The sequence below is a fragment of the Chinchilla lanigera genome, unplaced genomic scaffold (assembly GCF_000276665.1).
Source record: "Chinchilla lanigera isolate Chin_1 unplaced genomic scaffold, ChiLan1.0 scaffold00019, whole genome shotgun sequence".
Lineage (NCBI taxonomy): Eukaryota > Metazoa > Chordata > Mammalia > Rodentia > Chinchillidae > Chinchilla > Chinchilla lanigera.
The window spans coordinates 12,347,315-12,373,088 of NW_004955420.1; the positions used below are offsets into that span (position 1 = coordinate 12,347,315).

A 25,774-nucleotide genomic window follows, 5' to 3' on the forward strand; every position below is an offset into this window, starting at 1 on the left:
ACCTTTGAAATGCCAGAGGCCAACTATGCATTTATTTCCAGGTCGGACAGAACACATCCTTTCATCAGCAGGCTGATTCCTTCATTTTTGTTTTTATCAGTCCATGCTTGCAGGACTTAATGATCACATTCCTGGTGGGGGGTTGGCACATGCACATAACACATCTCAGTTCTTTTCTCCTGCCTCCCACCTTCCCTCCATCTCTTGGTCCCCTTCCAGCAGGCCTGTTTTAGACAAGCTCCCCATGCTCGGAGGTTTGAGGGATTAGACAAGATAATGCTAGGACATCTACACCCTTGCATGGTGTTATTACTGCAAGTGTTCTCTCAATGACCTTGCTGACTTCAGTCTCTGCCCACACTTAATTCCCCATTAAGCTCCCTCCACCATCCATTTCATCACCTCTCTTCCTTACCCAAGAACTCAGCATTGCTCCCTTGGTCCCCTTAGGTGTCCTGCAAATCCCATTAGCTCCAAGGAGTTGGTTTATCAAGGTCAGAGTCGAGGAGGACCCACAAGCTGCGAGCAGAGACCAAGACAGGTCTGCGGTTTAGAACAAGGAAATCCCACTTCCAGAAGGCAAGGCAACCGGGACCAGTTCAGGAAAGTGGCTTGGACAGCAGGCCAAGCGCTCACCATCAGCAACGATACAATTATAACTTCTGCAGTGGGCTTGTCCCTAATGAAAGGCAAGTTCCTGCCGTCATGGTGGAGCATGCCTAGAATCCCACCACTCAGGAGGTTGAAGCAGGATTGTCTTGAGTTTGAGGCTACACTGACAATCCTGATCACTTCAAGTTTGCGGCCAGCCTGGGCTACATAGTGAGTTCAAGGCCAGCCTAAACTGCATAGTGAGACCCTGTCTCAAAGAAAACCTGTACCAAGGGTGTCGGAGGCAGCAAATTAAGGGAATAAGAATAGGGTGGGGACTGACAGAGGAACCAAGAATTCCTTGGCAATGAGACTGGAGTTTTGTTACTGCGATGGACTGAAGACCAGTTTAACGGGGTGGACTTGGGTTACATGTCTGCAGAGGGTCGTAACTGACAGACGCGCTGTTCTTTAAACAACAACAACTGAGTATTCAAACATTTTATTAAATCAGACAGGGAATCGCCATACTGCCACACATACAGGCTGAGGACATTAGCCAGGCACAGCTCTTATTTACAGGAGGTTGGCGAGTTTACAATGTCCAGAGCACTCACAGAGCAAACAGCAAGGCCACGTGAGTGCTAGCGCAGTCCATCAGGACAGAGGTCACAATTCATCCCTCAGCTTCCAACCACATGCTCTTAACCGGGAAAAGGAATCTCTAGGGACCAGCAAACTGTCACCAGCCAGACGCAAATCTCCTTCAGGAACAGGAAGCCTCTTACAACTGACCGACCTGCTCCACTGGATGTAAGCCCTAATCACAGAAGAGGGTTGGTTCCTCAGAGACGTCCTGCAGTCAAGTATATGACCTTGATTCACACTGTGCCCTGAAGGTCGCTGAGCTTTTTCTCATTTAGCAACACTGAACACCGGCCCAGTGCAGAACACCGTGAAGATTACAGACTGAACAGCGACGCAGCTCAGTGGGGCTGCAAAGTAATCGAGGTCTACTGTAACTCAGGTGAGTGACACAAATTTAAGAACATACCAACTTTTCATTTAGGTGGCAGTTTAGGTCTGCCCTACACAGACAGTGGTGATCAGGCTCACTGCGGTGGTGGAGTAGAAAATAAGCCTTTACTCGTGTAGCCTCCATACTTGTGCTTATCTACATGATTCCACCCACGAGAACCGGGAGCCAGGCACGATCAAAGAGCCTCCTGCAAGCCTCGCCTCCCCAGCCCGCACCCCCCACCCTCCCAAACCTACACAAGTTCCCTTGCTTTAAGCCAAAAGCTCAACCCTAGATTCAAACTTCCTGAACTAAGTTTACAGGTAACATGCAAATGAGGGGACAGTTAAATTCATTTACCAACAGCAAACATAACAAATGTATGCTACTATCCCACTAGGCAGAAGACGTGGAGAAACCACAAAAGGTAACAAAACACCCATGTTAAGCTTTAAAAAAAAAAAAAGGATCTTGAAGGAAGTAGCAGTTTACTTTATAGCAGTTGAATTTATCCACCAAATGCTTAATGACCACAAAATGTTTCTGCAACTAAAAGTAAAAGGAGAGTTACAGGGAGCTGGGGATACATGTTAGATACTAACGATCTTCAGCTTTGAAGATGTCATTGCGTGAAGAAAATTATGGGAAACACTGTTCCCGATAATTACGTACACCCTTAGTGTAACATATGGAGAGCACTGTCTCCGATACAGACACTGTGGTAGGCAAAAACTACCTTGTTCTTTATACATTATGGAAGACACTGCTCCTGATAATGTCAGTAGGTTTGTGACAAAGGTACTGGAAATTTTGCAAAATTGGAATTTCAGTTATACCACAGACAAACTGAGCTGTAAAATTTTGTATATATGAGTACTACCACAGCCTTTAAGTGATACTCATTTATAATGTGGTCAGAATTCATTGCATTTAAGAGAGTTATCAATTTTATCTGGCCAGGTAGACAGAAATTCATCTTGATTAGCAACCCTAATTAAATTTAGTTTTTTTTCCCAATGCTTAGTGTTCCAATTTTATATGGCTTGCGGCTGTTTTCTAAGACCCTCAAGTTTGACCATAAGTGCAAAACTTCCAGTATCTGTTGGGTTTTATTAGCAGATGCTGCTTTTATTAAAAAAAAAAACGACAGTATAACTGTCATAATTATGGAAGGCACTGCTTCCGATAATTATCTTCTATAAAAAAAACATTTATAGTGAACTCTGTCACTGATAAATAAACAATAAATATCTCAGTGCCAAAATGATAGAAAGCTTTCCTGAAAGATTAACACTTTGGCCAAAATTTGGCAATGTGTTCTTTAAAGTCTGACAAACTGAGTCTAAAATTAGATGCCTAAGACTGGTTCTCTTTCAGAACTTTGGGGGAAAAAGAAAAAACAACAAAGAACTACACAAAGGCTACGAAGCAGGTCACAGGAAAAGAGTACACTGCAAGTCTTTGGTGTCTGATCTCCACTTCTAATAACACGAAGTTCATACATTAAGGCCTTTCTCCTGCAATCAACAGTTGAACCTCATTTGACCAGTGGAAGGACCTCTATCTCAGGCCTCTCTCTGCAGGCTGACTGTCTCACTGCAGGGTGCGGAGACAGCCGGGTCCTTCCGGGAGAGCATGTGTTTCGCCTGGAGGAGGCTTGCAACCTGGCAGCTCCTGCCAGCATCAAATGTGATGATCACACTGAGCTACCACTCTGACCTCCAGGACAAAATATCTTCTCCCCATCTCAGAAGACACCGCCCATGTCCTTGGGATTTACAGCGATAGTTCGCGTAACTGTTCTCACGTTTTCAGCAAAGGATGCAAAGAGGCAGTTACATTAAAAAGCACTTAAATTCTAGAGACAATCAAGGAAAAATTTTAAAGTGGTTATTCACTTTAACTTGAAGTGCAGGGACCTACCCGGTATTAAAAGCTCTGCCTAAAGACATCTAATATATCAAGATGACTGGATAGAACTGTAACATTAGGTTTTATAGCCCTACTGAAAATTTAGCATGACCAAAACAAGTCTAGAAAGAATACCCTGTTGTTCTTAAATTAGTTATGCTTATGACATTTAAAACTCATTGTCGATATCCCAAATGTCACCAGAGAGGGCATTTGCAACGCCTTGAATGGTCCAAGTAGCCAGAGCCAACTGGTTCCGAAATAGCGTTTCGTTAAAAGCAGCCTTATTTTTCTTACGCAGCTTCAAGTTCTCCAGCAGAGCCTGCAGAGTGTGAGAGCCGGAGCCCCAGAAGATGTGCCGGAAAGGAGACTCCCTCGGGGACACGTAGGGTGACAGGAGGTAGTACTCCACCTGTGCAAACGAGAAGGACAAGATGGCATGCACAGTGCTACGGGCCTCGTGAGCAACAGACCCTCACCCTCCACTTCAAATGTTAAGCTTCTGAATTTGCAAAGCGGAACAAGTTACCGCTTTTCTCAGGTTAAGATTTGAAAGCAACCTGTGGATGCCTTATTAAAGTGAACTTTAATCAATACTGAGATTACTTTTGGTTATAACCCATGCTCAGCATGCTTTTCTTCTCCCTTCTTTCTCTTTTTTTCCTTCTTTCTCTTTTTTTTTCCTTCTGGTGCTGTGAATTGAAGCCATAGCCTTGTGTGTGGAGAGCACTCATTCTACCAGAGCTACATCCACATCCCCTAAAAAATGGTTTTTAACCTTCCCAAAATTAATATACCATCCAATGTCTCGTTATTTCCAGATTAGACAGGTTCGTTTTAGATCTTGCTAAGTGTTAAAATCTGCACTCAATTCTAAAGTGGCAAAGGACTCCAGGCTTCGAGCTACCCCACTCTTTAGAAATGTAAGATTAACCAATTAAAAATGTACATAATTTAGCCCCCCCACCCCGCTCCAGACTTTACTTACTTTCATAATACGATCATTCAGCTCCTTCATGATGAATCTGTTTGTTCTCTCAGCATTGTGGAAATCCGTCATCAGCCTGGAAGCAGCACGGAAGAAGTCCCCACGAGCAGAATATAGCCACTGCAGGCTCAGCCCCATCTCCTGGAATAGAAAGACATTGTGTTCAGCGTGACAAGGCCCATTCCTAGGTGTGTTATTCCTAGACCTTTCTACCTTACAGGTGGCAACTGAGAAGGTTCCAATAAAAGGAAATGACTCACAGATAAACTCAAGACTCAGAAAGCCAGATTTCAGAAATATGTACCAGAGGCTGCATAAACCCATGATTACATACTCATCTTTACCCAGCAGACAGTACAATTCTCCATCCTTAGCATTATTAGAAAACTGTTTTCATTGAGAAACCCAACATAACTTAAGAAAAAGTGTATCATCCCCTACACTATATTGTTTTCAACTTCCCTATAAGGAAAAACTTTGAACATTCCGGTCAGTCAAGTTCAACTTATTTCCATCTGTTAAGTCCCATTTTCAACAGTGAAAAGTGTTTCAAGAAAGGCATAATAGTTAAGATTTGTTTATTAGTGATTTACTTCAGTTAAGAGCTGTTAAATCAGCTCCTACTGCCATAAAATAAGCTAAAAACTACTCACTAAACTTCATTTGACTCAGTATTTGAATACCAGACACATAGGATCAACAACACCAAATAAAATTATAAAGGTACACAGTCCAAACTTACATTGGAGCTGTTCGGACTGTCCAGGTCATACCTACATGTAGGTTAACAAGACAGCTTTCTATTCTGAAAACACCTATTATGGTCTATCCTAGACCTGTAACCCACAGTCACGTGACTTCTTTTACACATGAGTTATTAATTCTATGCAAAATTACAGTTAACTTTAAAATGCGCTTTTGGTTACTAATCATATCCTTCCCTAGAAATATACTTCAAACCACTTAGTACTCCAGAAATAAGAACCTAATCTCATGGGAGTGTGACTTAGTACAGCCATTATGGAGAATGGTGTGGAGGTTCCTCAGAAAGTTTAAAAATAAAACTACTATATGATCCAGAAATCCCACTCCTGATTATACATCCAAAGGAATGAAATTAGCATATGGAAGAGACACCTACATTCCTCTTTATTACAGTACTATTCTCAGCACCTCAAAATGGAAACAAACTAGGTGTCCACCAGATCAGATGGTGGATGAGGAACACATGGGTGAACATGTAACAGTGGACTACCATGCAGCCATATGAAAGGCTGAAATCCTGTCATTATGACAATGTGGACAGAACTAGAGGTCGTTCTGTTAAGTGAAATAAGCCAGGCACAGGAGGACAAGTACTGCATGATCTTACCCATAGGTGGAATGTATAAGTCCTGGTCTGCTATTGACTGTAAAGAAGATGTACTACTTTTTTTTTTTTTGAGACAGGTCTCACTATGTAGTTCAGGCTGGCCTCAAATGCACAGTGATCCTCCTGCCTCAGCCTCCCGAGTGCTCGGATTACAGGTGTATGCCACCATGACTGGTCGATGCTCTATGTCTCAAAAAGCTACAAGATTTTTGTTATTTTCACCACAAGGAAATGGTGGTTGAGATGGGTGTACCCTGATTTAGATATTACACAGTGAACACGTGCATCAAAACATCACATGCACTTCCCATAAGCCTGTGCAATTTTAAAGTTTTTAATGTATCACTTAAAAATAAATTTAAATTTTTTTTTGAGAAAAGGTCTTACCATGTAGTTCAGCTTCCTAAGTGCTGGGACTGTAGACATGTAGACATGTGCCACCAGGCCCATACATTTTAAAATTAATTTTTACAAAACCTAATTGCAATTAGCGCTTACCTTTATGTCGGCCCTGTACTGCATCAGCTCTCTCAGAAATGAAAGCATTTTGTTGCTATATATCTCGTAGTCGAGGTTCAATTCAAAATCATGGGTCAGTTTAATCAGGAACTGACCAGCCACCTCTGCTGCTGCATACATCAATTTATTCAGCTGAGGAATCTCCCTCATCAGCACGTCGTAGGAATCCATAGCGGTACTCAGGAAGGGATAGTCGGTGTCCTGGAAGTAAAGGAAGCCACTGTATTCTGTGCGTCAGAAGGGTAGGAGCCGGGCATTCTGGCTTTACCAAAGTTAACAGTTACTGCAATTCTCTCCTGTGTCTAATGTATTCCCACCCCACCTGCATCTCTTATCTGTGGCTACTGCCTCTGAATCTGATCTGCTCCTAGAATGACTATTGTCCTCCGGGTTCCATAGAACCCATGTTCTAGCATCTCTGCATTCCCTGAACACATTTCTGGGCAAACTCCCTGAAGCTGTACCCTTTCTTTTCTTTTTAGGATGTCTGGCCCATATTAACGGGGACATGAAAGGTCATTTCAATATAAGGTATAAGGTATTACTCTTGCTGGGTGTGGTGCCACACACGTGTAGTCCCAGCACTCAGGAGGCCGAGGCTGGAAGATTGCTGTGAGTTCAAGGCCAGCCTGGGCTACACAGCAAGACTTTGCCTCAAAAGCAGAATCATCAATATAGAGTATTATTCTTTTTCGTGTTTGTTTTGAGACAGAGTCTCGTTTTTGTAGTGCAGGGATTACAGGCATGCACCACCACACCCAGCCCAAAGTATTACTCTTAAGACTAAAACCTGCCTTCTTCCTCATGTGACACTTGGTCCACTCACGCACATTACATTCGTAACAAAATAATCAGTGCTTCTTTAGGCACAGAGTTAGGCATTTACTGTTCTAATTTTTTGTGGTTTTTGTTTTTTGGGACAGGGTCTCACTTTGTAGTGCAGGCTGGCCTCGAATTTGTAGGAAGCTCCTGCCTGAGTGCTCGGATCGCAGGCATGCGCCACCATGCTTGGCACATTAGACAGCGTCATTATCTACCTCTTAATGCTAACTCTTCCACAACAGTGTCCTCGGGGGCAGTGTCACCGATAATCCTGTGGTTCAACCTCACTCAGACTGTACATCGTCTATGGCTCCACCCCTTCACCAGCACTGCAGGAATTTCTCATCTCAGATCACATTTATTTTATTTTTTTGTCTTTTTGAGACAGGGTCTCGCTCTGCAGTTTAGGCCGGCCGTGAGCTCACTTTGTAGCCCAGGCTGGTCTCGAACTCACAACGATCCCCCTGCCTCAGCCTCCCAAGTGCTGGGATTACAGGTGTGCACCACCATGCCTGGCACGTTTGATGTTTTTATTTTTATTTTTTTTTTTGGTTTTTCTCTGGTACCGGGAACCAAACTCACGACCTTGCGCTTGCCAGGCAGGCACTTTGCCGCTGAGCTAAATCCCCAGCCCCTCGTTTGATGTTTTTAAAAAAAACGTGACAATCAAGAGAAATCATCCATAAATTCCTTCAGCCATAGCCCCTGCTCCCAGTTCTTTCTTTCCTGTCGGGAGCACTGAAGACTGAACCCAGGGCCTCTGCAGTGAGCCACGCCCAACCCTCACCCTCAGAAGCCCTGCTGCAGGCCTGGATTTCCAGTGCTAGTGCCGGAGCACAAGGGCTTCAGCCTCGCTCCCCAGCTGGCCTTCGGTACCTGCTCCCCGGCTCTTGTGCCCTCCCAATGGCATTTTCTGCAACATGGTCAGTTAAGTTCTGTCAACAATCTTGCACCTGATTTCTGGGCTTTTACCTATAAATCTGCTTAAAACACTAACATTTCGGGACAAAACATCTAGGACTTCAATAGGTATCTAAAAGTGTTGTCCAAGTAAAATTTTCTGTTTGATGGAAATACCGTGAACTGCACTACTTACTAGGTAGCTACTGGCTACTTAATTTTGACACTGTCTTTTTTTTTTTTTTTTTGGTTTTTTCTCCGGTACCGGGAACCGAACTCACGACCTTGCGCTTGCCAGGCAGGCGCTTTTGCCGCTGAGCTAAATCCCCAGCCCTGGCTACTTAATTTTGAAAACTCAGCATACTCCAGGGAAGTTTAGTAACAAACTGAAACGCTAGTTAAGCAGAGATGATAAATTTATGTTAAGACTGATAATAAGGGAACATCCAACAATTTCATGTGTATGACTCCGTCAAACCACTGAAGCACCCCAGGAAACCTGGGCTCAGTTACAGAAAGAAGACTGAATGTGTAACCCTGCAGAGTTCCTCGGACTTACCTCACAAAAACAGAAGGAAACTGCTGGAATTCCAGAATGTGCAAGGAAGGGGAAAGCAGCATTGTCCAGAGAAAGTTTCTCTCTGCAAGGAGAGCAAGAATACGTCTTCAGACCGCTTTCTGAACAGACTGTGCTACACGCAGCCCTCCCTGACCCCAGTACGTTCTCCAGGCGCATCTCCAGTTACAGCTCAGCTCACTGCAAGGCGAGGGTTGGCTTCCTCCCCAGTGTGGTAGGAGCTGCTGGGCGATTCTGCTTTTCTACTGGCTTGCTCACTTCCCTCAACTTACACTTTGCTGACCCAGTTGCTATCCTTATACAGAGACATTCCAGTAAGTGGATGCTTCACCTATAAAATAAGAAGTAAAGTTATAACAAATAACTTTTCTGAACTTATTCAGGCTAGGCACTAACATCTCTAAATAGTCATAAAAATACTACATTATATCCTCTTCAAAAAAAAAAAAATACTTCAGACAGTTGAAACAATCTCAAACTTCTTAGGTTATTCTTCCTAGATTTGCACTGTCAACACTTAAAAAAAAAGTAACGTTCTTCTTAATTGACATTTTAAAAGGGATTGCACCATAATCTTAAAAGCTATGCACTCAAGAGGCTGAGGCAGGAGGATCGCTATGAGTTTGAGATCAGCCTGGCCTACAAAGTGAGCTCAAGGACAGCCTGGACTACACAGCGAGACTCTATCTCAAAGACCAGAAAAAAAAAAAGAGAACAAAAAACCCTCTCCAGCCTCCATGATAATCCTGTGTCCACGTAGCATATTTTGTGCTGCCAGCCTACCCAGCAAACACCTTGGCCGAGACCCAGTAGGGATCTCTAGAGTACTGGGAAAGTAAGGCCCTCATCTAGTACCTCACCTTTTCTGTTTCCACTTTACTACTCCAACAGCCCCTTATTGAGGCAAAAATTCTTTTTCACATATCCCTCCCTTGTGCAAAACTATTGTCATTCATGTGTTTGTCTCTACTCAATGAATATTTCACCTGCCTTATTCGAGGTCCACTTAACCCTTCCTGAAGACTCGTGGGTACCTACAGGGTAGCTCAGGCCTCCCGTGCTGGTACTGTTCCTAGGTGACTGTGCCTTCTGCGGTACTGAGCCCTGCCTCTACCACCTCCCTCACCTGACACAGCTCCACAGGCGAGGGACTGGTAAGCCAAGAGCATCACTTAAACAGGGCTGCCGCAAAGCGTATTCTAAATCCACTACCGATTAGTCATCATAGTTTAATGATTTTTGTCCCATGCAAATTTGCCAAAAGCATTCAATTACATTTTTGTAGTTAGGGGTACACACACTCACCTCCTGCATCGTTTTTTCAATAAGTTTATACAACATTGGGCTGCCAGTAACCTTGAAGTTTGTAGTACCTGCAAAGACATTATTTTAACATTGCCTCTTTTCCAGTCAAGCAATTTTCACATTGATATTATTACAACTACAACATCTAGTGCCAGGTGTGGTGGTACACATACTACATGCAGCACTCATAGCACTACATACTACACAGGCATGCAGCACTACATACTACATAGTAGGACCCTGTCTTTAACATAACCTAGATCTGTGGCCCTGTACAAATAGTATATAAAGTAGACAAAAAATAATTTAAGAAGCCAGGCATGGTGGTGCATGCCTATGATCACAGCACTTGGGAAGATGAGGCAGGAGGGTCACTGGAGTTCAAGACCAGCCTGGCCTGTATGTGTCTTCAAGGCCAGCCTGAACTACATAGTGAGACCCTGTCTCAAAAAGACAACGAAAAAAGTAATTTAGGAGCCACTTTTTTTATCATTATCAACTATATAATTCTAACTTGACTCCAGGCTCTTACTCCTTTTCTTTTCTTTTGTGTTTGTGGTTTTTTGAGACAGGGTCTCACTATGTAGTTTAGGCTGGCCTAAATTCACTATGCAGCCTAGGTTGGCCTAGAACTCATAGTGATCTTCTCACCTCAACCTTCCAAGTGCTGGCATTACAGGCGTGCACCACCATGCCCAGCAGAGTGCCTATCCCTTGAATTTGCGTATTATAGTGTAATTTTTTTCAACATTTTTGGAGTAGCTTTACATTTAAAGCAAAATTAACAATTCTACTCCACAGGTTGGTGAGTAATGACTAGTCTCTGGAAGATTTAGTTTAATTGCAACTCCTTCCTTTTTCTTCCCAATGCCCACATTTCACTATTCTCCGTTTATCTTCTCATTTAAATGACATTCAAATTCCTTTCAAAGTTTGCTGCCTAGTATTTCTATCAGTGCGCACAAACCAGGAAGACATGTACTGTCCCCAGAGGACCACGCTCTATGCTTTAACGTTTTCTGGGCCCACACTCTTGTTACTGACTCAGAAGACGTGGGCTGTGACCTCAGATTTCCATTCCTAACAGTACTGACACTACTGATCTGAGAACATTGAGAACCGCTGCTCAGCGAGACCATCTGAGCCTGCCCTGTAACTTGACGGATTATTTACATCTAGTTACGGCCCATGTGATCTGTGAAAATGACAAGGTTCTGCTTTAGAAGGTTTCCTTCTGCTGTTTCCTAAATAGTTTACCTGCATTCACAAACCGCGAGTAAAGGAGAGACTTACCAAGGACAGCTTTATCCAAATTAATGTAAGTGACAACCTTTAAATGCAGAGAGGTAAGGTATCCCTGGAAGAGAAGACATTAATTTACATATTAACATAATGTAGTAAGATGTATTCTGAACTGGGCATGGTGGCAAATGTGATCCCAGCACTATGGGATGCTAGGCGGGAAATCACAAATTTGAGTCCAAACTAGACAACTTGTGAGACCCTTCCTCAAAATTTAAAAAGAGGCCAGGCTGGCGGCGCACACCTATAAACCTAGCACTCAAGATGCTGAGTTCAAGGTCAAGGTCAAGGTCAGCCTGGACTACACAACAAGACTTGGCCTAAAAAACCAAAACTAAATACAGCTTTTTTAAAGGGCGCAGGATGGCTGAAAATGTAGCTTACTGCAAAAGCCCTGGGTTCAATCCCCAGTACTGCACCTAAGAATAAAATACTAGTAACATGTATTTATTCATAGGCATTCAACACAGATGGTAGCTGATATTAGGGATTCATCTTGAAATCTGGCTCCTGCTGAGACTTCCCGCACAGACAGTAGTGGGGTAACGAGCCCTGATAGGGCCCTCGTAGCGTAGTTTCTGGAGGTCAGCTTAAGCCAGTAGAGTTCAGGGACCCCGCAGTATGGCTGGGGCAAATACCTCTAGCCATTCAGTGGCACCAACGGCTCCAAAGTCTCCAGCGCTCCAGCTGACAAAGATGATGCTTCTGCAGGGTTTAAATCCACCTGAACCCAAACAAAACAGTCAGCTTTACCTCGGGAAAGGTTTCAGGCAGGTAACTGCTAACTGAACCCGGAGCTTCTGATTCAAGATGACAGATTTCAAAAGTAGATCTTTTCCTTTTGAGACTCCAGGTAAAAGAACACTAAAGGAACTGGAATCAAATTTTAAAGTAATCTACAGAGAAGCTCAGAGATCATCTGTAAGGCACTGGCGTACTGGGAGTCGCTCCTCTACTACTCCATTGTTTGGGGGCCTTAACCTCCAGACCAAGAGATACTTGAAATTACAGCAAAAGCATAATGCTTGTCTTCTTTGAGAGCACTTGGCTGAGATGCAGGTCACTTAAAAAATGGGATTACTTTTATCAAATCAAATAAAAATTCACAAATTTAAGTAACAGGACAAACTGAGCATGGTGGTGTATGCCTGTAATCCCAGTATTCAGGAGGCTGAGGCAGGAAGATCATTGCGAGTTCGAGACCAGCCGGGGCTACAAAGTGAGCTCAAGGCCAGCCTGAACTGCATAGTGAGACCCTGTCTCAGAAAGACAAAAAAAAAAAAACAAAAAAACAAAAACCTCGAAATGATCCTCCCAGGTGCTGGGATTACAGGCATTCGACACCATGCCTGGCAGATATTGTGAAATAGGAAGAAAATGTTCAAATGGGAAGGGGAACTATAAGGGGGTAAGGAAGAAAAAAGAAAAAAATGCAAAAAGAAGGGAAAAAATGGAAACAAGCTTTTGTAAATAAGGAGGGGGAAGAGGGGTTGGAGGGAGGGTAAAGGAAGGGGGAAAAAAGAATCAAGATACATTATGTACAGGGATAAATTCCCTATGATAAATGTGATCATTATGCATACCTAAAATGTACCAATAAACTTAATTAAAAAAAATGTGCCGAGTGTGGTGGTGCATACCTATAATCCCAGCTCTCAGGAGGCTGAGGCAGGAGGATCACTGTGAGTTTGAGGTCAGCCTGGACTACATAGTGAGTTCAAAGCTAGCCTGAAGTACATAGTGAGACCATGTTTGTTTTTTTTTTTTTTAAAAAATGTGGTCCAAGATATCAAGAGGAGAAGTAAAAATAATTAAGATATAAACACACACCAACTCCCCACAATGAAGGTACTCATTACATACTGTAAACATGCACAGTATTAATAAGAAATTTTAATATTTAAAATAAATAAAAATAAAGGTGTGGTCTAAAAAAAGAACTGAGGGTCTAGTATAAGAGAATTTTAAGATGTACTATTCAAAAGTCTGAAAGTTTGTACTCTACCATTTAAGACCATATCTGAAAATGTCCGGGCAAGTTCCAACAGAAGAGCAGTTCCCACACTGGCCTTCGCAGCTCCAGGACCCCAAGAATCCCTCTGGGCCCCCACTACAACATAGCGATCTTAAAAGAAAACAAAATAAATTTTATGAATCAACTTTGAAACTGTTCTGTAACACCAAAGTCTAGATAGAATAAGCACAATAGAAAAGTATCATTAGGCATGGTGGCGCATGCCTGCATTCCCAGCACTCAGGAGGCTGAGGCAGGAGTAGCCATGGGCTACATAGTGAGTTCAAGGGTAGCCTGGATTATATAGTGAGATCCTGTCTCAAAAAACCCCCAAAAAGGAAAAGTATCATATATATATATATATATATATATATATATATATGTATATGTGTGTGTGTGTGTGGGTGTGTGTATATATATATATGTGTGCGTGTGTATGTGTATATGTATGTGTGTATATATACATATATATAAAACGGATGAAAAAGCCTAACTTTAGATCTGACTTAGGATGCCAGGAATTAAAAAAAAAAAAAATCACAGGACAATATTATTTTTTTCTCTTATTACTGTCACTACTTTCTCTTTTTTACCATTTACGTTTATTCAGTGACTGTGTATCTGGGCTGATTAATCGTTTAGTAGTTAACTAGTTAAGTACAAGGGTTTTCCTTTCTAAATGAGGTGACTATTTGATTGCATTTAAATAGTTGCAGGCATCGGCAAACTAGCCTGTGTGCTATTTTTACATAGTGGCTATGCCTGTTTTGTGCTACATGGGCCAAACAGTTGTAATAGACACTGTCCCCATAAAATGTTCATCTTGGGGCCAGGGATATAGCTCAGCAGCACAAGCGCTGGCCTGGCAAGCTCTAGGTCCAGAGTTTGATTCCTGGTACCAGCCTCCCCGCTCAAAATGTTCCTCTGCCCCTTAAGAAAAATGTTCTCACCTTTGGTCTTGTCAATAACTAAACACAGATTTTCTAGTAGTAGTTTCTAACAAACCAACTTGCTAGGGCCTTGTTATGTCCCAATAAAGCTGACTATCTAAGTAGCTTATCTTAGAAGAGATAAGATTTAGCACTTCACAGACCTAAGCCAGTTTTTATTTTTTTGAAAGATATTACGCGGGGAAACACAAAACAAAGGCTTTACCTGGCTCTTCAACACCTTTAATAACTCCAAAGATGTTAAGGATTCTTATCTCTTTCAGCTCATTGTTCACAGTGAGCTTCACATTCCTGTTCTGGTTGGAGTGAAGCTTACAGGAAGAGTCTGTTCTCCAACTGGTGGGACACTCTCCTTCCATATTTCTGCAAGGAGAGAACAGGCACCAGAGCTCTGAGTTAGTTACTTCCCCAGGTTTACAAAGTCAGTTGCATTTTTTGGCTCAAGTGAGGTTCAGACTAAAAGGGCACAAAGAGAACACGGATAATTCAGTCCCTGCTGACCACTCACACCTTGCTCTAATCTGAAGGCCATCCTCTGAAAGTCATGAGTTACTTTCTAGTTTAATCAAAGTTTAAAAAAGTTTCTACCTATCCACATCTAATATATGCTCTTCTGCCAGAGACAAAGTTACAGTTTACATCAGAAATGTATACCAAGATGGACTCCGGGGGACGTCCCATAAAAATCCGTTAATATATTTTCATGCTGCCCAACCTTTTTCCCTTTACACTCTTTTCAGTTACAAAGAACATTCTGGTGCTGCTGGTGAATCTTCCCAACTGATTCCTCACGTTACCCAAACAATTAGTGCTCCAGCGATCTAACTAGCATAAACGTAAGACAAAACATTATTGCTCCTTACTGTGTAAGAAGGAACTGGCTTCACAGGTTGGGGAAAATAAGGTAGAATGAGTCAGTGAGACTCACCTAGTACAAACGCTCTTAGCATGAACAGTCACATGGGATTTACAAAGCTCTTACACGTAGATGCTCTTCATTTTTGGCCAACCACTCTAGAAACTCAGATCTTTTTACCTATCAATGCAACTAAGTAGATGAAACCGATTTGGAAGTGAGAGTAACTTGTTCTGTGTCACCCAGATGCTTTAATAAGGGTCTGAAAATAGATATCCAGCCTGTGATGATACCACATGGGAAATATTCCACATCAAGATAAAAATGTGCCAACCATGGTGACACACACCTATAATTCCAACACCCTGAAAGGTGGAGGCAGGAGAATCGCAAGTTTGAGCCCAGTGTATGTAATTTAGTGAGACTACCTCAAATATTAAGCTGGGCATGGTGGTGCATGCATGTAATCCCAGCACTTGGGAAGCTGAGGCAGGAGGATCGCCATGAGTTCAAGGCCAGCCTGGGCTACATAGTGAGCTCAAGGCCAGCTTGAACTACATAGTGAGACCACATCTAAAAAGAAAAAAAAAAAAGGGCTGGGGATTTAGCTCAGTGGCATAGCACCTGCCTGGCAAGCACAAGGTTGTGAGTTTAATTCCTGGTACCAGAACAAAACAAAACAAAACAAAAAAAAAAAGAAAAAAAAAACTGGGATAAAGATATGGCTCAGTCCTAATAAGGCCTTAGGTTCAATCTCCAGTACCAGGAAAAAATGGATTCATGTACATCTATTAGACTGCCTTTTTTTGAGATGAGGGTATTGCTCTGCTGGGCAAGCTGGTCTGGAACGTGTGGTCTGCAGTGACCATCCCAAGGACCTGGGGCCACAGGCATGTGCCACTATGCCCCATTAGGTTCTAGTTTTATTTTTTGATGAATCTTGTTTTGTTTTGTTTTTTATTGGTCTATGGTGGTTGTTTATTGAGGCAGTGTCTCACTACATGGTCCAGGTTGGCCTCAAACTTGTGTAATCTTCCTGCCTCAGCCTCTCAAGTGCTGGTATCACAGGCAGGCACCTCTATACCTGGCTAGTTCTACTTTTTGTTGTTTCCATTGTGGTGGTGGTTTTTTCTTAGTTTTAGGTTCTTTTGTTTGTTTTTTGAGACAGGGTCTCACTAAATAGTTCAGAGAGCTAGGATTATAGGCGTGTGACACTCTGGCTTTAGTTTCTATTTTTAAAGAGAGGTATTACTACTCCAAGGAGAATACCCAAGAGAACCAATTGTCACAGTAAAAAAACTCCTGAGAACTGAGGACATACAGTCTGTAACAAGGAGATGAAAATCATTGTATGCTGTTAAAAAACAAATAATCCAGCACTAATGGACATTACAGAGAATAACTCAACATCAATTCTAACACATTTTCTCCAGTAACTCAGTGTGTGGCCATAGGCGACAAAGTGCTCCATCAGAGACTACTCAAGTAAGAACTAACCCAGAAAAACCACATTTCAAATTCCAGAAGCGATCCACTGGGGTGAGGTGGACAAGGACTCTTGAGTTCCCAAGTGCAGTATCTATTAGCAAGACCACTCTATGAATGAAAAAGTCTTCATTTTTATCCATATTAATAGTTAATCACCTTCAAATTCCCACAAGTGTAAAATTACAAACAAATGTTTAATCCTTGATCAAATCAACTGAAACTTCATTCTTCCCGCATCACAAGCCTCACCCTGCAAGACAGCTTTCAATTAAGAACTTACTCAAACAGCTTTTCTGCACCCTGTCTGGAGATGGTTTGGACTGGAATGGCAGGCAATCCAGAGGACTGAGACGGTGGAAACTGGGTATGATTGAAAGAAGGGAAACCGGGTGTGTAAGGGTCGCCTGTTCCCAGATGAGCCTAGAAAAACAAGAGAGTAACTAGTTCTGCCAGCACTTCCTCAGGAAGTTTCCTAGAAGCCTCAGACTTGATATGAGGCCAGCGCCTACACTACATTAGCAGCCTAAAGTCTCAAAGTCTGTGACTACAATGTGACTCACTTTTATGTACGACTTGCCAAATTCTCAATTGATGGCACTACTGATGAGGTACTTTTTAAATTTTGTTTTGTTTTTGGGGGGGGCAGGGTCTCGCTATGTAGTTCAGGCTGGCCTTGAAATCACTACGTATGTAGCACAAGCTGGTCTTGAACTCACAGCTACCCAGCCTTAGCCTCCTGAGTGCACCAGCACACCTGGGTGATGAAGTACTTTTATCAAGAGGTATATTGACTAATTGTCAGTTCAAGGTACTGCTGATGAAGAACTACTACCACTAAGATCTCACAGTCAGCATAATCAAAATCTTGCTTTCTGCTGAAACTCTCCCAGAAGAGTATTAAAGGAAGGTGCAGTTCTATTTCTACTAAGGTGGATGGAATCCAGTAACAAGTAGAACTCAAAAAGAACTTACGTGACCAAAGATTGGAGTGTCTGCCCTGACGATGGGAAACTTAGCTTGGTCCAGGTATATCAAGACACCAAGTGCATTTAAGCTTTCAGCATTTGAAACCTACAGAAAAACACAAAAAGCTCAGAAAATAAAGATCTGATTATACAAAACGTGAATAACACATACTAGACTTTATGTTAAAGGACCAGAATGATTTCCCAGTATTTCCAATCGCACCCTCATGGGAAAAAATCTTCATAAAACTAACTCATTAAGAACAGTCTGGAAAATAGAAATAATGAAAACGCGTCTAAAACAACCACTGTCTTTTGATGTTTTCCACTCTCAAATCACTACATAGATTTAACTTTTTTCTGGTACCAGGAATCAAACTCAGGACCTTGTGCTTGCCAGGCAGGCACTGTGCTGCTGAGCTAAATCCCCAGCCCTATATTTGGCTTTTAGTTTTTCTTTTTTTTCTTTTTAATACGACATACCTGTAACTGAAACATTTGTAACTTAAGAAAATGTCATGTAACTGAAGTACAATGTATTTAAAATAACCCATACTCACCTTTTCTGCAAAAGGGATCTTCCCTGCTCTTACAATCACTAAAGATCCATTCACAGAAGTGTTCAAATTCTCAAAGTCCTCTTTAGTGCCAAAGTTAGCATGAACCAGTTTACCCTAAAACAAACATATTAGGTTTAATGAAGATCAAGTCAGATCAACTATAGAACGTGAAACAGAAGAGTTTTTACAGATCAAACCGAGGACAGGAAACCAAGAGAAGAAAAAATGGGGTGGAGGGTAAAAGAAAACAAACACTCTAAAGTCAAAACAGGCTTCAGGTGTGAAATCAAGGCTGGGCAGGGTGGGCACAGGCTATATTCTTAGCACTCAGGAGGCTGAGTCAGGAGGATCTCTATGAGTTGAGGCCAGCCTGGGCTACAAAGGGAGCTCAAGGCCAGCCTAAGCTGCACAGTGAGACCCTGTATCAAAAAAGACAAACAAAACAAAACAAGAATGAAATCAAGATTTCTGGCTTCCTATATGTATGTCTTTCCTTATGTCTTGCCACCTTTACAGGGTATTTTCTGGGGAAGAGGAAGGATAACAGCATTTGTTAAGCACAGAGGCATATATATGCTCATCATAGAAGCATCAGTTACATAAGGTTTCCACACATGAACCTCTGACACTTGAGGACAGATGTGGAGTAGGAATAGATTTAACTGAAAGGCCTGATAATAAAACTCCAAAAAAAATCTGAAATGCCATACCCTAGAATAAAGTATCCTGCATAAACCAATTCTTAGATGATTATATAAGCTGTCATCACAATGTTCCTAAACTCTATATTGTTCCCAAGAGCAGGTATAACCTGACCACAACCTAGCATCTGAATATAAGGCTTGCAGATGAAATACGGTCTTCCATGTTCTATAATAATCTTTTTTTTTTTTTGGTACTGGGGATCGAACTCAGGATCTTGTATTTGCCAGGCAAGCACTTATGCTACTGAGCTATATCCCCAGCCCCTTATGTTCTATAACAATCTATCTCTAAACTCCTGGCTTATAGATACTAGGGAAAGTGGTGATACAGGTAACAAAAAGATAATAACCATCTAATTTCATTTGCACCCCTTAGATATACCCCCAGTGTGAGTTTCTGTTTGTTTTTTTTTTTTTTTTGTACCAGGAATCAACCTAGTGTGAGTTTTAACCTGAAAATATCATCATTAAAATAATAAGGATAATAAGCCAGGAATGGTGGCACATGCCTGTAATCCCAGCACTAAGGAGGCTGAGGTAAAAGGATCACCTCGAGTTCAAGTCCAGCCTGGGCTACATAGTGAATTCAAGGCCACCCAGAACTACAAAGTGAGACCTTGTTTTTTAAGAAAAAAAAAAAATAATAATAATAATAACAGCCAGGTGTGGCAGTGGACACCTATAATCCCAGTACTTCGGGAGGCTGAAGCAGGGGGATTGCCCCAAGTTCGAAGCCAGCCGGGGCTACACAGTAAGTTCAAGGTAGGCCTGAACTACATAACAAGATCCTGTTATTCCTCTCTACCCTAATTCTACTTGGCTATTTTCAATTTCTCAGGCCAAGTTTTAAAAGCTCAAACATAAAAGAATCAAACTAAGACTAGACCCCAGCCAGTTTGTCAGTTTCTGTGGTGCTGGGGATTGAATCTAGGACCTCATGTATCACAGGCAAGCATTCAACCACCAAGCTGCATGCCCAGCCAAGATGGGTGTTTACATCTATCCTCATGTGGGCCATCTGGAATCTGCATTCACTTAGAATCCTGCCATGTGTCAAGAGCTCTCCAAGGCTCTGCGACACGTCAGTGAATGAAAGTAACCCTGAGTTCACTCTTCATGGCGCTCACACCTTAGCGGAAATAAATGGACAGGTGATGTCAGGTGCAAGAAATACTGTGAAGAAAATAAAGGCACAATGAGGGGAGAGTGAAGAGAAGTATTTTTGGAAAAATAAGAAAACTCTCCCTAATGAGGCAATACTAGAGAAGAGATTTTCACGAAGTACGGGAACAAATTGCTCTGTGTTTAGGGGGGTACTGGCAAAGGGAAAAGCAACTTTTTAAAATTTTACTTATTTAGTTTTTTTGAGATAGAGCCTCACTAAGTAGTCCAGGGTGGACCTGAACTCCCTATGGAGTCTGGACTGACCGCAAACTCATGGCAATCCTCCTGCCTCAGTCTTCATAAGTGCTGGGATTACAGGTGTGCGCTACCTCACCCAGTAAAATTTTATAGGGGTCTTGAGGTGGGAGCTTTTTATGCTTAAACCTTTTTCACTTGGGCAAAATGAAAGTTAGTGATCTTATTGGTGAGTTTCATCATGTGAAGAGTAAGGAGGTCAGAGTGACCAAAGAGGTGAGCAGTAAGATCTATTTAAGTCTTGTAATTTATTCTGACTGAGACCCTGGAGGGCTGACAGCAAGAATGTCTGTTGCATGGTCAGTTACATCTTACCAGTGAACTTAAGAGTATAACGCCTAAGAACAGCAGAGAAAGAAGAGGAAAAAGGGGTAGCACAGACAAGGACTAGCCAAGTGAGTCAAGGAGAGCAGAGCCTCCTGCACTGTTTGCCTTACTTACAGTAACTGTCGCAGCTTTGCTGTATGCCACATAACCCTCAGGATTCTCCACTAGGTACAACAGGTCATTATTTGCACCTGTCAGAGTCACAGAGTTTGGAGCAGTGCTTAAAAAAGAAAAAAAAAAATACATTAAAATGAAGCTAAGGCTGTCCTTGGATAAAAAATAGCCTTAGGCCAACACTCCGGAGGGAGGCTGAGGCAGGAGAATCACTGTGAGTTCAAGGCCAGCCTGGGCTATATAGTGAGTTTAGGACCAGTATGAACTACATAGCAAGAGCTTGCCTCAAAACAAACAAATAAAAACCTTTAGTATGTCTAGCATTTGGCCTGTTTCTTGCCTCCAGGGACTTTTACTGGTATCTTAAGGCCTGATTCTTACTTTGAAAGTCTACCAAGGCCTAAGTGGTGGCACACAGCTGTAATCTCAGCACTCAGGAGGCTGAGGCAGGAGGATCCTTCCAAGTTCAAGACCAGCCTAGGCCACAAAGTGAGGTCAAGGTCAGCCTGAACTGCAGAGGGAGACCCTGTCTCAAAAAGACAAAACAAAAAACAAAAAAAGGGAAGTCTATCCTATTTTCCATACATGAAATTACTTACTCCTGTAAATTTACCATCTTTCACATACCTGTTTTGGACCTGAATCTTTACATAGTGTTCATTCCGCCAGACTTTGCTGAGTTTATATTCACTGAACTGATTCTCAACAAAATAGGCAAGATTCTCATCTTGTGCAGATCCAGCTACACGAGGGATGTATGTATTTTCATTCAGCTGTCTGGAAGAAAGAAGTCTCAATTAAAATGCATATTTAAAATTAATGTTTAACTCAAGAATCAAAAAAAACTGATTTGTATTATCCCTCATAGTTGATATATGAACAATGACCCAAACTCTGGCATTGCTAGACAGAGAAAAACACAGAATAAAATTACACCAAAATGTCTTAAGTAACATTTCTGCAAACTTGCTCAAACCTCTTTGCCCACCACAAAACCCTCCTTGGAGAGCCCCACCCTAATAGGACACACTCTCGTAGGGTGGCTTCCAGGAGACCCACCACAGCCAAGAGCAGCCCGTGATCCTCCTGCTGCTGGACACGGGGCGTCCAGCTCCCACCTTCACCTCTTTAAAGCATGCTGAATCCCCCAGGATAAAAGTGCTCATTGTCTGATCTCCCAAGTGCTTTCTAAATAAACTCAACTGTTACTAATATGTACATATTTTTTTATGGACTACCCACATGTGTTACCTTTATCCATAATGCCAGTTGTGTAACATATGCATATACAAGTCATCATTTTAAGGTGATCTAGGTACACCCATATTTATAGTAGCACAACTCAATAGCTAAATCTAGGGAGCCAGCAGGTATGGTGTCACACGCCTGTAGGGAGGCTGAGGCAGGAGGAGCACCATGAGTCTGAGGCCAGCCTGGGCTACACAGTGTGTTCAATGCAAGCCTGAACTAAAGAGTGAGATCCTATCTCAAAACCAAAAACAAATAAAACTTTTGGAAGCACTCTTTGTATCCATCAATAGATGAATAGATAAAGGAAATGTGGTATTTACACACAATGGAGTACTACCCTGTCATAAAGGATAAACTTGAGCCATCTGTAGGAAAACAAACGCACTTTGAGGCCATAATGTTACGTAAAATAAATCTGAGACACGCACTTACGTATCACGTGGCTTTCTTATATGAGAAACCCAAAGTATAAATAAAGAGCAAAATAAAGGATAAACAGGGAGATCTTTCTCAAATGGGAAGGGAACAAGAAATACAGGGAGGAGGAAAGAAAGGAAGGAAAATGGATTTTAAAAAAAAAGAAGGGGAAACATGGAAGAGCTTTTTCAAATAGGAAGGGGAACAACAGTTGGACGGAAAGGGACAAAAAAGGATTAAGGTGTATTATGTACATGTACCAGCTCCCATAATAAATGTCATCATGTGCTACAAACATGTACTAATTAAAAAAAAAACAAACCTTACATCCGGGCATGGTGGTACAAGCTTGTAATCCTAGCACTCAGCAGGCTGGGGCAGGAGGATCACTGTAAGTTCAAGGCCAGCCTAGAGTACAATAGTGTTCACAGGGTGAACCTGAAGTACAAAGCAAGACCCTGTCTCAAAAAAACAAAAGCGGGGGACCGCAAAAGTAAAAATGCCAAGATTTATAATTTAAAACCACTGAAACTGTAAGCAGCTATGAAAAGGCAAAAGATTAATTTGTTCTTTACAGAGACGTAAAGTAAAAACTAAGGACGGAGGTGGGCATGGTGGTGTATATCTATAATCCCAGCACTTAGGAGGCTGAGACAGGAGGATTGCCACGCGTTGTGAGGGCAGCCAGGCTACACAGGTGAGTAGCCTAAATGCACAGTGAGACTATCCCAAAACACCAAAAAATTAAAAATAAAAATCTAAGGACAAAAACCTTACGGATGGGCTATAGGTTAATAAGTGAGAACCAGCAGAACTTAAGAAATACCAGAGCTATAAAGTCACTCAAGTAAGTCATGATCCACGATGAAGAAAAAGCCTGATGAGTGGGGACAGCAGCAGAGCTCAGCACGACACTGTTAAGAGGATATGATGGAACATCGGAGGAAAGCCCGAGACCAAGAAATAAGACACCAAAATCATGACAGAGAAAGGACTTGTATGTACATTTTCAGAAAAGTTCTCAATTGCCTACCAGCACAGTTTCAATTCTTTTTTTTTTTTTTTTTCCCTTCGGTTTTTCTCTGGTACCGGGAACCGAACTCACGACCTTGCGCTTGCCAGGCAGGCGCTTTTGCCACTGAGCTAAATCCCCAGCCCCACAGTTTCAATTCTTACTGATCTCTCTCACCCCTGCCCTAGCTAACTGAGGGAAGCCTCCCCTCCTCTAAATGTTCCTCGCATCTGCCACAGCGGTGTGGTGTCACCACACCCAGTCGGCAGTGTTTGCTCGGGTACTGCAGCTGGGCTCAGGGAGCCGCTCAAGCTTACTTGATGGTGCTGCCGAACTTTGCGGGGTCGAGTTTCTTTGACAGCATGGCTTTGAGGTCTTCCCAGTATAAGCGAGAAGGTAGTTGGGGCATCTCCTCTTCTTCCTGCTCCAGGTCTTCTGACCCCTTCGTCACCTCCGTGACTGCCGGTCTTTCACACGCACCCTTGGCTTCTATGCGTTTACAGTAGCCCAAGTACCCGATCATAAAGCCTAAGATAAAAAGTTGTAAAGCTAAACTCATAGAATTCATTTGTAATCCAGCTCCATAAGAACTGTTAATATTATCACCCAAGTCTTGAAAATACTGATTTTCAATTAAATTTTAGGTAATCAGAAAGCAAATAAAGCACCATGGTGTAGTTATTTAAAGATTTTAAATTTAAAGATTTTAAATCACATAATCCCGTACATTATATAATAAATTGTACAACAACTATTTTACAGTTACCTGTTTAAAACACAGGTATGTATTTTTTCTAACCAAAAATCTTCCTTGAAACCTCAGGCTGCTTCCATGCCTCGAGTATCCTGCATCAAGGATCCCGTGCTCTTTCTAGTATAACATCTGTGCATTTTACTGCAATGACTCACAGCTTTCTCTTTTCCCACCAGACTAAATTCAGTGGCAGGTACAGAATCTAAGTTACTATCGTAGTCTTATTCCGTGCACAGTGGCACTTAAAAAGTACAGAATAAATAGCTGAGCTGAAATAATGGCCTTCCCAGAGCTGGGTGTAAGAAACACCTACCTATTAAGAAAAAGAGGGCGACCGCGATAGCACTGTAGCAGAGGCTTCCGGTACACCTTCTCGGTGTTTTGACATTGGCCCTCACGTTACTGTCAGCATTTTCTTCCTCATCTGCAGCCAGTTTCATCTCCACATGACTGTTATCTCCATCTATGTGCCGAGCCAGACTAAATCGGGTGTATGACAATGGTTCTCCACCAAACTGGGATTTTTTTTTTTTTTAAAAGAAAGCATCATAAAGGAGAAGGGAATTAGCATTTACAGCAAGTCTGCTCACATATTATGCTTGTTAGTAGCCCAGTGCTATGACTTGATTACATTCCTAAAAGAAATGAAGATCCCCCTTCAAAACAGCACTGTTCCCGTGCCCACTTCTGTAGATGGTGGATGAAGGCTGCATCACATGCTGGACTTCATCCTATGCATCCCTTTCATTCCAGGTTTATTTTCATATGTTTTCTAATTATCACACACCCCCTCACCACCACTATCATTCTTGTTTTAAAGGAGACATGGTCTTACTATGTTGCCTGGGTTGCCCCCAAACTCCTGAGCTCAAATGAACCTCCTACTTCAGCCTTGTAATAGCTAGGACCCCAGGCACAGGCCACAGCGCCCAGCTCCTACTATACATTTTGAGTTGCGCTTTCTTAGCTCATCTTTACCTACCTGGACACCCTCAACACATCCAAACTACCTGAACCTTCTTACAATATTTCTAGAATTAACTTAAACCCAAACTGAGCACACCCTTCCTCTGTGGGATCTCTTAGACCTCAAGATGACCAGTTCAAGTATAAAAGAATGCCTGGTGACAGTTTGGGGGGGTAGAAGCTATGCTTGTATATCTCACATTCTTGCAGATATAGACCTAAAATGGAAAACATCTTACCAAGTTCGAGATCGTGGCTCTGGCTTGATTCATCATTCTGAGCTGCTACACAGAAGAACCTGGTCATGAAACAGACAATAAATATAATAAGATAGATGCCACTGTATCAAGTTAATGAAGACTTTTCTTTACTAGGCTACTTTAATTATATGTCAAACTTTCTTGCAAATTATCATTTTTCTAGAAAACATCTTTAACCAAAAAATATTAAGCCAGGCATGGTGGCACAAGCTTGTAATCCCAACACTCGGGAGTGAGGCTGAGGCAGGAGGCTCACCATAAGTTAAAGGCAAGCCTGGGTTACAAAGTGAGTTCAAGACCACCCTGAATTGCACAGTGAGACCCTGTCTCAGAACGATAAAACCCTAACAAAATAAAACATTTAATTTACAGGACAACTAAACTTGGTGTGACAGGTGATTGGGTCCTACAC

At 42.1% G+C, this 25,774-nt stretch overlaps 1 protein-coding gene across 1 annotated transcript; it reads right to left on the minus strand.

Moving 5' to 3' along the window:
• Positions 1-1,077: 1,077 nt before the first annotated feature.
• Positions 1,078-25,400, minus strand: Tfrc (transferrin receptor; the record flags this gene model as incomplete). The annotated part of the gene is given in 18 exon segments (XM_005383119.2): positions 1,078-3,932; positions 4,509-4,649; positions 6,379-6,600; positions 8,681-8,762; positions 8,971-9,029; positions 10,004-10,071; positions 11,297-11,360; positions 11,944-12,029; positions 13,311-13,430; positions 14,475-14,632; positions 16,894-17,033; positions 17,586-17,684; positions 18,139-18,252; positions 20,703-20,808; positions 21,330-21,479; positions 23,700-23,910; positions 24,450-24,651; positions 25,342-25,400. Coding segments are annotated over 18 exon segments (2,301 nt in total). The 3' UTR covers positions 1,078-3,689.
• Between the last annotated feature and the right edge of the window lie 374 nt (positions 25,401-25,774).